Raw genomic sequence first — 12,962 nt, 5'->3', positions numbered from 1 at the left:
AGGTTATATTGCAGCTGTGCAAGATATTGGTTAGGCAACTTCCGGAATATTGTGTGCACTATCGGAAGGATGTTGTGAAAAGGTTCAGAAAATATTTACAAGGATGTTCCCAGGGTTGGAGGATTTGAGCTATAGGGAGAGGCTGAACAGGCTGGGGCTGTTTTCCATGGAGCATCAAGACTGAAGAGTGACCTAAGATCATGAGGGGCATGGATAGGATAAATAGACAAAGTCTTTTCTCTGGGGTGGGGGAGTCCAGAACTAGAGAGCACAGGTTTCCGATAAGAGGGGAAAAATTTAAAAGAGACTTATGGGACAACTTTTTCATGCAGAGAGTAGCATGTGTATGGAATGAGCTGCCAGAGGAAGTGGTGGAGACTAGTACAATAGAACATTTAAAAGGCACCTGAATGGATGTTTGAATAAAGAGGGTTAGCAAATGGGACTAGATTAGGTTAGGGTATCTGTTTGGCATGGACGAGTTGAACTGAAGAGTCTATTTCCATGCTGTACATCTCTATGATCCTATGAGTCTTACAAGTGTTTATTATTATTTTTAAGGCTGATGGAATGAGGCTATAAATTTATTAGAAGTCATACATACCATCTGAAAAAGTCCCTTGCCTAAAATATTTCAGGTTGAGGTGTGCTGTTGACTAAAGCGGAGTTTAATCGACAAATTCTAATTATAGCTACTGTATCTTCACTGATCATTTGTCTTGTGTTTCAAAATGGAATTATTTGCATTTGTGAAAATGTCAGCTTCTTTTGAAAACATGAACTTTGCAAACCTTGGCTAAGTTGAGAACTTTCAAAAGTGCTTAAGTATATTTAAAGTGGAATGTAATTGTCTTGAGACAACTGATCCTCAAGCAAGTAATGAAGCAGCCTAGATTTACTTGAAATTAGCTTCATCTCAGAATAACTCCATGTTCTATTTGCCTGAACATGGAATTTTGTAACTTTGAGAATAACTGGAGATCCCCTCGTGAGACAAAACTGCTCCTCATGCCTCATTTGAGAAATTGACAGGTGTGCCTGCATTCCTGTTATATTAAGAAGAAAACTTGTTACTATTTATAAAGCCTTTGAGCAACCTTTCTTTTCAAAATCAGATTTGTATTGTTACACCATACAAGCTAAATAAAATGAGCCTCCCTATCACTGGACTTACATCGTAAAATAAAAAATAATCAATGATCCTCAAAATCGCGCAATTGTTCTTAACAAGACTTTAAGAATAACAAAGAATATCTCAGACACCGAGATTATAACTTAAGCAGCCATTAACAATGTATTATTAATGATGTGACTTTAGCAGAACATGGGTAAACAACAAGGCAATATATTTAATAGCTATGATCTAAGCCCAATCTCCTTTAATCAGAACCCTACTCATGCACCAACAGATATAGGGACAGGCACACTTAAGTGATGAATTAAAAGGAAAATCAAACAAAGAGTTGTAATTTGCCAGTTGAACAGTTTCATGAAGGGTACCATGCATTCAGAAATCCTTGGTTAATGGAGTTGTTCACAGATAAATAAACTGTTGGTCTTGCTTGCATTCCAAAGTCACCAGTTCATGCAAACAGATTCAGTAGCATTCCAGGATTATTCAGCCACTTCTTACAGAGGGGTATTCTCTTATCTTCACAACCAACAAGTCAACAACTGCAGTGAAAAGCAAAGAGAGAGGGGGGAATAAAAATCACAGCGGTACTGTCCAGAAGCTTTATCAAGCAGACTCACAGCTTCAAAACTCCAGTCAGAACTAGTTCACTTTTGTTACTGTCTTTTACCAAGATTCTATGTGATTCACTGGTCAATAATGATCCACCCTTAATTGGCTAATTCAACATCCAACCAGCTGTCAGAGCTAAGCACAGAATGTCTCAGTGCTGAAACCTCTGCAGTGTTCTTAGAGAAATAAGCAACCTGCAATTATCTTTCCAGGCCAGTTCCCATAAACAAACATCAGTCTGCGTCTCTCTTTGCTTCCAAAACTCGCTGTTGCTCAAATTTCAATTATAAAACTACAGTTCCAAACCAAAAATCGGAAAAATAAAGAAATACGCTAACAGTCTCAACAATGTGACCCAAGAGTTAGAATATGATCTTTCCCATTCAGCACATTTGCAGTCCTGCCTGCTGAGACTACACATTTGTGACAAGCTGAATTATATGTTAGCTGAGACTGTGCACTGGGAACCTTAGTTGAAACCTTACATTTCATTTTTCTATTGCTGCAAACATATTTAATGGTGATGCAAAAGTGGCACTGTGATTACCTATAATTGTGAAACAAAGTTGTATCAAGAAGACATGTTGGATTCTTAATGATACAACAAAATTAACAGGCATAAGGAAATATTTCCTCTTGTACTGCCTGTTTTATGCTCATTAAGTTAGAGGTGTCTATGCTGAAGAAGGTCAGATAGCTGGTGCCAGTATCAAGACCCATCAGTCAGCAAGATTCATTGTCAAGTAGTTCTTCCTCCACTTGGCATTAACATCAGAAAAATGCCGCTGCTGCATTATTTTAGGGCATTTATTCTAACTTCACAGCAACCATAAGCTCTGTGAATTACATTGAGCATTAAACTGTAAACCAGATACAGCTTTGGAAATAAACTCACCAGATACAGGGTGTAAATTTCCCAAATTCTTCTCATGTACCAGGACTTTCAACCCAGGATTTTGCTTTGTTTAACTGTGCTGTTAGTTAGGGTGATGGTAAAATTCAGTAATGGTAACACCATTGAATATCAGGAGGAGATGGTTAGATTCAGCAATGATAATAACATTGAATGTCAAGGAGAAATGGTTAGATACAATGGTGGTGAAGCCATTGAATGTCAAGCGGCAATGGTTAGATTCAACAATGATAATAACGTTGAAAGTCAAGGGGTAATGGTTAAATTCAGTGATGGTAATGCCTTTTAAAGTCAAGAAGTGATGGTTAGATTCGGTGATGGTAATGCCATTGAATATCAAAGGGTGATGGTTAGATATAATTATAGTAGCACCATTGAAAGTCAAAAAGCGGTGGTTATATTCAGTAATGGTGATACCATTGAATGTCAGAGGTTGGCTGCTGATGTCCAACTACCCAATTGTCCCACAAACCTGAATGTTTTGACTTCTATTTCTCACATCCCCAATTCACATCACATGTTGCAGGTGTACTGCTTCAAAATTTAGAACATTTGCTCAAGTTGAGCAAGATCAGATTGTAGTTTCCATTCCAAAATTTGCAACTGATTTCTGATCACTGGCCTTCCCCAAGCTGTTTGATGTTGGATTTATATAACTGAATTGTGTACATAGTGGTAATGGTTGTCTGATAGCCTTGATGGTAGTGATCTGAAACTCATCCTCCCTATAAGCCAAGGCTGATAACAATCAAAGTAAATGAAATGATTTGAAATTTGTAATCTGTGACTTTACTTAAAGTTCCTGAGCTTTCTATCAGCACATGAAGCATTAATACAGCAAAGGATCTCCTTTCCTAAAGGCATTGCATGCCCCCTTGCACCACAGGGACTGCAGTGCATCAAGGACCTAACTCAACCGCCTCTTTCTGCAGAGTGGCCCGAAGTATTGACTCTCCTGCTCCTCAGATGCTGCTTGACCTGCTGTACATTTCCAGTGCCCTTTTGACTCTGACTCTCTGGCGTCTGCAGTCCACACATTGTCCTAATGGATAATAAGTAGTGTTAGGTAGGGGGCGGATGTGGGGGTATGGGTGGGTTGCGCTTCGGCGGGGCGGTGTGGACTTGTTGGGCCGAAGGGCCTGTTTCCACACTGTAAGTAATCTAATCTAATCTAATCTAATCTAAAATGGTTTGCCAGCATCCTATAAAGGAATTGAGAAAAAGTAGGAAAGCAAGTCAATATGCTATTTTATAAATAAGTTTCTGAAGTTGACCGCGCCCCCCCAACAACACCTTCAAAGATATGTGGAGATACACGCTTGAGCTCCATGCTCATGAACCTCTCAAAATTGTACAATTTAGTTCATATTGCCTACCCTCATTCTGCACATTGTTTCACACTTTTCTGGAATAAATTTCATCAGCCATGTATCTTTCCATTTTGCAAGGCTATGTTACTATGCTACTACATTATGAAACTTGTAATTGTCATGGTCCCGTATTCCCTCTACCCATCTCATTTTAAACTCCTAAGTTTTAGATTCTAAGGAACTCTAGATTTTGCATCTCGGTATTGACTCCACTGCTTTCCTCAGACCAGAAATCTTCAGGAATGTGATCTGTGTCTCTTCTCATTGCTTTCTTCATATAGAAAAGTGAGGTGCCTCAGTGTCAGCAATAGTGAAATGGCTTTCAGTGGTTCTAGACTAGGTCCTGAACTGATACTATAGCTGGTGCAACCATAATAATGAATTGTTGAGAGTTGTTCATACTTTTTGTTTGTGGGGGAAGGAAGCATGAATGAAATGGATTTGTATTCATTAAAGAATGAACAGCCTCACTGCCTTGAATACATTTTGTTGCTGGCCAATCATTTGCCTTTGTGCATGACTACAGAGCACAATATGTTCCTGCTCACTCATTCTCTGAGCTTTACACCAGACGATGATTGAATTGCTACACCACAGTGGGAGGCCGTTCAACCCATTATTGCCTTACAGTAGTGTCAGTTCAAAGCTGAAGTTGCTTTTCATGGACAAAAACCAGACACGATTGATCTATTTGATTTCAAGTGTGTGTAATGTTGTAGGACAGAGAAACCTAAGGATTCAGGTACATATTCTTTGAAAGTTGTGTCACAGGGTGGTTAAGAAGGAATTTAACATGCTTACCTTCATTGCTCAGACCATTGAGTGTGGAGTTGGGACTTCATGTTGAGATTGTAAAGGACATTGACGCCACTTTTGGAATACCTGCTTCAGGTCACCCTGCTATAGGAAGGATATTATTAAATTGGAAAGGGTTTAGAAAAAATTTCCAGAATGTTGTCAGTACTGGATTTTTTGAGTTATAAGGATGTGCTGGGACTTTTTTCACTGGAGTGTAAGGAGGCTGAGGGATGACCTTGTACAGATTTATAAAATCATGAAGGGCATGGATAAGGTAAATAGCAAAGGTCTTTTCCCTCGTGTGGTGGATTTCAAAACAAGGGGGCATATTTTTAAGGTGAGAGGAGAAAAAATTAAAACAAACCTGCAGGGCAACTTTTTATATGAAGGGCAGTTCACATGCAGAATGAACTGCCAGAGGAAGTGATAGGTGCAAGTACACTCACAACAGTTAAAAGACATTTTGATAGGTTTGTAAATAAAAAATGTTTAGAGGGATATGGGCCAAACACAGACAGGTGAGGCTAGCTTAGTTTGGGAATCTTGGTCAGCATGGATGAGTTGTACTAAATGGCCTGTTTCCATATTGTATAACTCTATGACTCTTGTTGCCTATCTCTGAGCAACAACAGTACATACATAGACGAAGATGCAGTGGAGACATTTAGAGGTCTGTAAATCTCAATCAGTTTATTACATACTTAAATTAATAATACATGCTTTTAAGTATTAGAAATACCTCAATCACTGTATTTTACTATCTTGGGTTCTGTAACTAACCCCAAACGGTTTTGCCTAGGAGAGTTGGCAGCTGGCCAGATTTCGAGAGAAACTTGCAAGTGATGGTATTCCCATGTCGTGCTACCCTTGTTCTAAGTAGTTGAGGCCTCCGGTTTAGAAAATGTTGATGTAAATCCCTCGGTGAGTTGCTGTAGCACATCTTGTTGATGCTGCACATTGCTGCCGCAATGGGATTATGATAGAGAGGGACTGAATGGGGTACTGATCTTATGAGCAGAATTGCCTGAATATTGTTGAAACTCTTGACAAATCCCTTGCAGGTAAGTATTTAGTCACAGTCCTGGCTCGTGCCAAACAGCAGGAAGACTTTGGAGAATCAGGAGGTGAATCACTGGAATATCCAGAGAATTTCCAGCCTCTGACCTGCCTCTTGAAATTACAGTATTTATTTGCCTGATGTAATTACATTTTCTGATAGATGGTGACACCCATGTTGTGACGGAAATCAATGTTGTGTTTGTGCACATCAGCACTAACTGATCATCTCAATATCATAATTGTTTTACTAGATTTTCTATCAAGGTTTATTAACCTTTGTACTCCCAATAATCAGATATTCTTACCGATCTTCCTAACCTGACACACTGATGAATTATCTCAGTGGTTTACATCTGCTGAATCAGCCAAACATTTGTGCCTTGCTGTCTACTCATTATTTTATTGTTAAAAAAAAATTGATTAAGAAGTATGATACAGATGCTTAGCTAATCAATTGCATGATTGTCTGAAACTTCAGCAGTCCATGCGCCAATCAACTAAATGAAAGATCGTTGAAAATAATTTTGAACGAAACAGAACCAAAATGACCAAGCCCCTTTTTAAGCATATCAATTATACATTGAAAGTATTGATTCATTTCAATAAGTCTGCTCAATATGTAACAAATAATTTTTTTTTAACAGGACATGAATGACTACTCACCTGAATTTAGCGAGCCTTCCTACAAAGGGCTGGTGGCACCAGATGCCCTCAAAGGCAGCTTCATCACTGTTGTATCAGCAGAAGACAAGGACCCCCCTGTAAGTAGCATTGATTTTGCAAACATACATTTGAGGAAATGTTGTGATCTGAACCTGAGCATGTAAGAAGAGACCGGACTATCTGATGGCCAGTTCGTCAAGCCCCCAAATCCCCAACATTGCAGACTTTAAAGGAATTGCCCTGAAATTGACAATTACCCTGCACTTGGAACTTTCCTAAAGTATATGTTTAAATGGGGAAGTCCTGAGGGAGGCCACTGCAGTTAAGTAAATAGTTACTCGGGAAAGACGAGAAAATTGAAAATCTCAACTAATCCCTGTGTAACTATTCAACCGACTCCATATTTATCTCATACACCAATTGCACCTCTCCCAAACCTCTCATGCCTGAAAGCCCCTCTACCAGTCCCAGCACCACCCCTCTCTAACCCCAGGACAAAACACCCTCTGTCACCAAACCTGAAATCCACCCCCTTACCCATGCCCATGATCTGATAGCAATCTCCCCTAACCGCATCTCTTTTCCCTACTACAGACTCCTGTCCTCTTTCCCATTTCAGGGACAAACCATCCCTTCCCCACCTCTCCAGATCTAAGTGCACTTCTCCTGCTCCGGGCCAGATGACCCCTACTCCATACACACCCTCTCCACACCTGACCATTCCACTCCCTCCCCCAACTTTCTGAATCCCTCGCATTGGACCTGAGCCCACTTCTCCCATTCCAGACCTGGGATCCTTACCCTGCAGTGGGCCAGGTCTTCCTGCATGGCTCTGTGATCCAAGCTTTTTTGGAAATGCAATCTCCTGTCAGGAATATAAGACTCTCTCATAGCATAAAAATAAAGGAGTATAGTGATAATTTATGTGAGATTGCCACTCCTCTGTGTAAGCAGTCCAATATCTCTGGTGAAGGTTGTGGAAACAGGAGCCGTATTTTGTTTTATAAGGTGATGTTATTGCTGTTGTTCTATCATATAGATAGTTAAGCATTCATTTAGTCAAAAGTATGAAACCTTGGTCTTCGCTATCTTCCACCTGCATTTGTTATAATTAAAACATATTTCATCATTAATAAATATCTTGATGTTACTCATTTACAGGAACAAGGTTGGGGTCAATCACAACATTTCCCAAATGTCACTAGTGAGAGATCTGAGCCAGCTTGATGGTGAGGCCTCAAGCTGCAATCACCTGGCATGTAGCCAGAATATCCCACACACTGATAAACAGCCTGCTGTTTTGTAGCTTGGGAAATCAGATGGGCAAGCTGCAGAGCATGACCCTACAGCAAAGATTAAATCAAAGGGCTTGGGCAATCAAAGTGGGTGACAGGAGCGTGGGTGAATTTTGCAGCAAGGGGCAGAGAACAGTACTAAATGCGTCCTGCTGCCCAACAAGTGCCAAATGAATTATTTTATTTTATTGATGCTGACACTCCTTTCAGTAATCTTTTTACATATTGTCAGGTCTGATTATTTCCCATTCCACGCAGTATAGTAAATCTAGTATTCAGGGGTTCAATGCACCAAAATGACTTTGTAAACCACGCTAATGTAAGATTCTGATCTGAAGACCCACTTCAGACAAGGCTGAAAGTTATAGAGTCTTTTAAGCACAGAAGCAGACCCTTTAGTCCAACTCATCTGCCCCGACCAGACATCTCAATCTGACCTAGTTCTATTGACAGCATTTGGCCCACATCCTTCTAAACCCTTCCCATTTATATACCCATTGAGATGCCTTTTAAATTTTGTTATTATACCAGCGTCTGTATGTATGGGATGAGCTGTCCTTAGGTCCTTTTTAAATCCTTCCCCTCTTACCTTAAACCTATGTTTTGGACTTCCTTACCCTGCGAAAAAAACCTTGGTTTTCACCCTATTCATGCCTCTCATAATTTTATAAACCTCTATCAGGGTCACCCCTCGGTCTCCAATATTCAAGGGAAAAAAGCCCCAACCTATTCAATGTCTCCCAATTATTCAAACCCTTCAGTCCTTGCAACATCCTTGTAAATCTTATCTGCACCCTCTCAAGTTTAACAATATCTTTCCTATAAGGCTCCAGAATTGTACACAGTATACTAATAGTGGCCTTACCAATGTCCTGTGTAGCTGCAGCATGACATCCCAACTCCTATACTCAATGTTCTGATCAATGAAGGCAAGCATGTCAAATACTTTCTTCACCACACTGTCTACCTGCAACTCCACTTTCAAAGAAGGATGCACCTGCAACCTTAAGTCTCTTTGTTCAGCAACATTCCCCCGGGCTCTACCAGAATAAGTCCTGCCCTGGTTTGCCTTACCAAAATACAACACCTCACATTTACCTAAATTAACTTTCATCTGCCACTCCTTGATCCATTGGCCCATCTGATAAAGGTCCCATTGTACTCTGAGGTAATCTTCCTCACTCGAAGATAACTAGGGTGCCCTTGGATGAAAAACTGGTTTTATTTCTGTGTTTTGATCTCACAGGTGCCTTGTTTTGCTGAAGGTTGAGGTAATGAAAAGTCCAAATTTTGGGCTGTGTTATGGGTACTTATTCCTCTCCAATACATGGGTCTAGCTATTTGGAAGGAAACACTCTGGATTTGTGAAAAGTATTTGATAAGATAGCAAAGTGCTTTAAAAGATTAAGACATAAATTAAGGTTCATTCAGTTAGGTGTAATCTATCAGCCAGGATAGAAAATTTGTTCACAGGTAGAAACTATAAAGTAGGAATAAATACGACCCTTCTCAGTTGGTTGACTAGGGTCTCAGCTGTTTACACTACAAACTATATAAATGACATAAATGAAGAGTCATTGAGTAATGCATTCATGTGTGCTGATGATACCGAGCTAGGTAGGTCAGTAAGCTGTGAGGAGGAAACAAAAAAGCACAGAGATATAGGCAGGCGACAAACGTGGGCAATAAGGTGACAAATCGAGTACAATCTTGGGAAAGAGATCGGTCATTTTAGGCTGAGATAGGACACATTCCTTCAGTCAAAGGATTGTGAATTGTTGGAATTTGCTGCCCTAGAGAGGTGTGGGTGATCAGTTGCTGCATATATGGTAGTCTGAGGTTGATAGATACTTTGAATTTCATAGTTCATAGAATCCCTACAGTATGGAAGCAGGTCATTTAACCCATTGAGTCCACACTGACCCTCTGAAGAGCATCCCACCCAGACCCACCCTCCTACCCTGCATATTTTAAAATTTTGGGCTTTTTCTTACTCTCTTAATCCAGTCTATCTTTGTCTCTATTTATGGCTCTAATATAATGTATTTTGACTTGAATTCAACCTCCTTCTTAATCATTGTTGTTTCTTTTTCAGTTCCTAAGTGGAATTGTATAAGAGATACACATTGGTCCCCTCATTCACTCAGGTCCCAGCTGTTCCAATGTCATGATAGCACTGTTTTCCCTCCTGTTAACCTGTTCAGAGATGTTATTGCACACCTCTGGAGCAGGTGGACTTTAACCCAGGCCTCTTGGCTCAGAGGTAGGAATCTTTCTGCTGTGCCCCAAGACCCCACCCTAACAGTACTGTTATGATTAGATTAGATTCCCTCAGTGTGGAAACAGGCCATTCGGCCCAACCAGTCCACACCGACCCTCCGAAGAGTAACCCATCCAGACCCATTTCCCTCTGACTAATGCACCTAGCACTATGCGCAATTTAGCATGGCCAATTCACCTGACTTGCATATCTTTGGACTATGGGAGGAAACTGGAGCGCCCGGAGGAAGCCCACGCAGACACGAGGAGAATGTGCAAGCTCCACACAGACAGTCACCTGAGGCTGGAATTGAACCTGGGTCCCTGGTGCTGTGAGGCAACAGTGCTAACCACTGTTGGTAATTTAATCAAGTTATTGCCACAAATTATATTCCTTTTGATGGGTGTTGTGTTTGCTGTGATACAAATCATCAGCTGCTCGTGGAAGGAGTAGTTGGCTGTCATCATCCTCTTTCCCCGATTGGGTCTAAATGCCTAGTTGGTTTACAATGGTAGAGGAAAAGTACTGACGAGTCTTAGCAGGAATTTGCTGTCTGAAGCTGGACATAATTTATTCCATTATAGCAATCATGTACAGGTTGCATTAGTAAGTTAGATATTGTTACAAAAGCTACAAGGAGACCTAGGACTGTCATTAGCAAGATTCTAGGTTCTGCCTTTTTCTTGCCCGATTATTCATGGTATCATCAGATTGGGTGGAGCTCAAGCAGTCTCCAGTATTAACCCTTTCAGAGTCATTGCCTTATGCAGCAAGCCTGGAGAAAAATGTCACATACACCACAAGATGACCCACACCAACAAGACTTATTACCATGTTCTCTCTCAAGACATTTCTTCAGCTTTTCTTGGAGAGCAATCTTGCACTCAAAATATTCACTGATTGACCTCCACTGAGCTGCCACATATTGTTAACCTTTTGTATTTCTGTTTTAAAATTTCCAGCACCTGCCACATTTGATGTTGTATTTTCCGTTATTCTCTTTGTCCTATTGGAAATATTTGCCCATCAATTTTCCAGTCTGTGTTTTTTTAGGAGGTCCAAAAACCTTTGCAGGAAAATCTTTTATGAGTTGATCAAACCATAATATTGCCCAATTCCTCCCATTGTGTCCGTAGTGATTGTAATGGGGTCAGCCAGGTGGATCTCACAGAATATGAGTTCCCTGATTGGGGCTGTTAATCAGGGAGCCCTGGCTGACAGGTAAGAGTAGGAGTGTCTGATATCCTGTTCATTCTGAGAGCTTGCTCTGGGGGAGCTGGATCAGTGTCAAGTGCTTTCCACATGTAAATAAAGGTGATGGGATACTGGCCTCTGTGAAATTATTTCAGTGTCTACCTCACCCTTGTCCTCTTGATAATCTGCACATTTCATTCAATTAACAGATGAAAAATGAGTGCACTGAGGGTTGCAATTTCTTAGCTGATGTCTCCTGCCCGGTACCTCATGGGGATCAAACCTAAAACAGAAAATGTGTCCGCATGGCAGCTCAGAATTCTAGGAACCACGGAATTACATCCTTCAGCTGGAATGGAGATTGAAGCTTAATAAATACATTGCATTTAATGCAATTTCTAGCCTTCCTATTAATAATCATATAATACTGAATGGCCTCTAGATACAAATCATTGCAATGCAATTTTGCTGAATAGTCATTGTGGTTTATGATCAAACCATGGGGAGCCATTAGCTAATAAGCAGCAATATGTATAAAAATGTTGGCAAATGTGCAGCAAGGTATAGATTCTGTATAAAATGTTATTACATTTTAGATACTGTTACCTCATTGATTATTAAAGATATGAGTAAATCAAACTGAAACATGCTATTACTGGATTACTCATTAAAGCTAGAAAGAATAAGAAAGTAAATTTGAAAGTTTCTGCTTCATTTTACTCAGTTTCTTTTTCATATCATGCAGGAAAGTGTTGTTAAATTTGAATTAGATCCCAAAAAGACATTGGTCACCTTCTTGAATAACCGTTTCCCATCACTGTTGCTTAAAAGTAATTAACTTCATTTTGGAAACAATTATTATAGTGTTCAGAAGGAGGTCAGTCAGCCCATCATATCCCCACTGGCTCGTCAAATGATCACCATTATCTGGTGCCAACCTTCTGCTTTCTCCCCTTGTACACACTTTCTTTCCAAATAATGATCTAGCACCCTCTTGAATGCCTCAATTGAATCTGCCTCCACAGTATTTCCAGGCAGTGCCTTCCAGACTCTAACCACTTGCTGATTGAAAAGCTTATTCTCACATCACACTTCTTCTTTTCCGTGTTACTTTTAACCTGTGCCCGCTAATCCTCACTCTTTTATGAGCAGGTACAGCTTCTACCTAACAACTCTATCCAGTCCACCCTCTCAGTTGTCTTCTCTCCACAGAGAGCAGTGCAAACTTCTTCAATATACCCCAAATTGAAATGTCTCATTCCTGGAACCATCCTTGTAAATAGCTTCTGCACTTTCTCCAATGCATTCACACCTTTCAGTTAATGTGGCACCCACAATGGTGTGGAATACTCCAGCTGAGGTCGAACAACTGTCTTATACAATTATTGGTCAGTGCATTGAGTATAGGAATTGGGAGATCATGTTGTGGCTGTTAAGGACATTGCTTTGGAATATTGTGTGCAATTCTGGACTCCTTCCTATCAGAAAGATGTTGTTGAAAGGGTTCAGAAAAGATTTCCAAGGATGTTGCCAGGGTTGGCGGGCTTGAGCTATAGGGAGAGGCTGAGTAGGCTGAGGCTGTTTTTCCTAGAGCATTGAAGGCTGAGCAGTAATCTTATACAGGTTTATAAAATCATAAGGGTCATGAATAGTTAAGATCCTTTCC

The 12,962-nt window shown here is 40.3% G+C and overlaps 1 protein-coding gene across 1 annotated transcript in view; it reads left to right on the top strand.

Annotated features, from left to right (window-relative positions):
* Window positions 1-12,962, top strand: part of pcdh15b (protocadherin-related 15b) — a 1,519,471-nt gene that overhangs the window by 1,321,451 nt on the left and 185,058 nt on the right. The window contains exon 28 of the mRNA XM_072557866.1: window positions 6,529-6,645. Within this exon, the coding sequence (XP_072413967.1) occupies window positions 6,529-6,645 (117 nt within the window). The remainder of the gene's footprint in view (window positions 1-6,528; window positions 6,646-12,962) is intronic.

This window comes from Chiloscyllium punctatum, chromosome 38, assembly GCF_047496795.1.
Source record: "Chiloscyllium punctatum isolate Juve2018m chromosome 38, sChiPun1.3, whole genome shotgun sequence".
Taxonomy (NCBI): Eukaryota; Metazoa; Chordata; class Chondrichthyes; order Orectolobiformes; family Hemiscylliidae; genus Chiloscyllium; species Chiloscyllium punctatum.
The sequence above is the reverse complement of the archived record's forward strand: the minus strand, read 5'-3'. Positions and strand labels throughout refer to the sequence as shown.